This window comes from Aptenodytes forsteri, unplaced genomic scaffold (genome assembly GCF_000699145.1).
Source record: "Aptenodytes forsteri isolate BGI_AS27 unplaced genomic scaffold, ASM69914v1 Scaffold479, whole genome shotgun sequence".
Lineage (NCBI taxonomy): Eukaryota > Metazoa > Chordata > Aves > Sphenisciformes > Spheniscidae > Aptenodytes > Aptenodytes forsteri.
In genome coordinates this window covers 1,010,568-1,010,927 of record NW_008794627.1, presented here as the reverse complement: position 1 = coordinate 1,010,927, position 360 = coordinate 1,010,568, and the positions used below count along the sequence as shown (strand labels likewise).

Genomic DNA, 360 nt, shown 5'->3' with positions numbered 1-360 from the left:
TGGCCTCCCCAGTGGGCGCGTCGGTTCCTTCTCGCCGGCTGCAGCCCGGTCACCGGCACGACCGGCTCCCGGCGAGCTAGTTCCCCTTCCTTCTGACTTAGGGTGAGCTGCTGCCGCCCTCGCCTCAGCCACCGTGTCTGGCATCGGCACCCCCGAGGCCTGCGCCCGGCTGCCCCTGCCCTCCTCTACCCCCTCCTCTGCCCGCTTCCCGGATTGACCCCAGAAGCCTAAATCTGGTGGTGTAAACATGAGAGGGAAAGCTGATTTCAAGCAGAGACTGAGAGTGGTGTTAGCCCCAGCGGTCAGGCCGGTTAAGCGATGGAGGCGGGGGGGTGTCCTCCGGGGTGGGGGGGAGAAAGA

At 66.4% G+C, this 360-nt stretch overlaps 1 protein-coding gene across 1 annotated transcript in view; it reads right to left on the bottom strand.

Moving 5' to 3' along the window:
• The window catches only part of SGPP1 (sphingosine-1-phosphate phosphatase 1), a 17,035-nt gene that overhangs the window by 16,474 nt on the left and 201 nt on the right, over positions 1-360 (bottom strand). Inside the window, exon 2 of the mRNA XM_019470507.1 lies at positions 124-233. Within this exon, the coding sequence (XP_019326052.1) occupies positions 124-233 (110 nt within the window). The remainder of the gene's footprint in view (positions 1-123; positions 234-360) is intronic.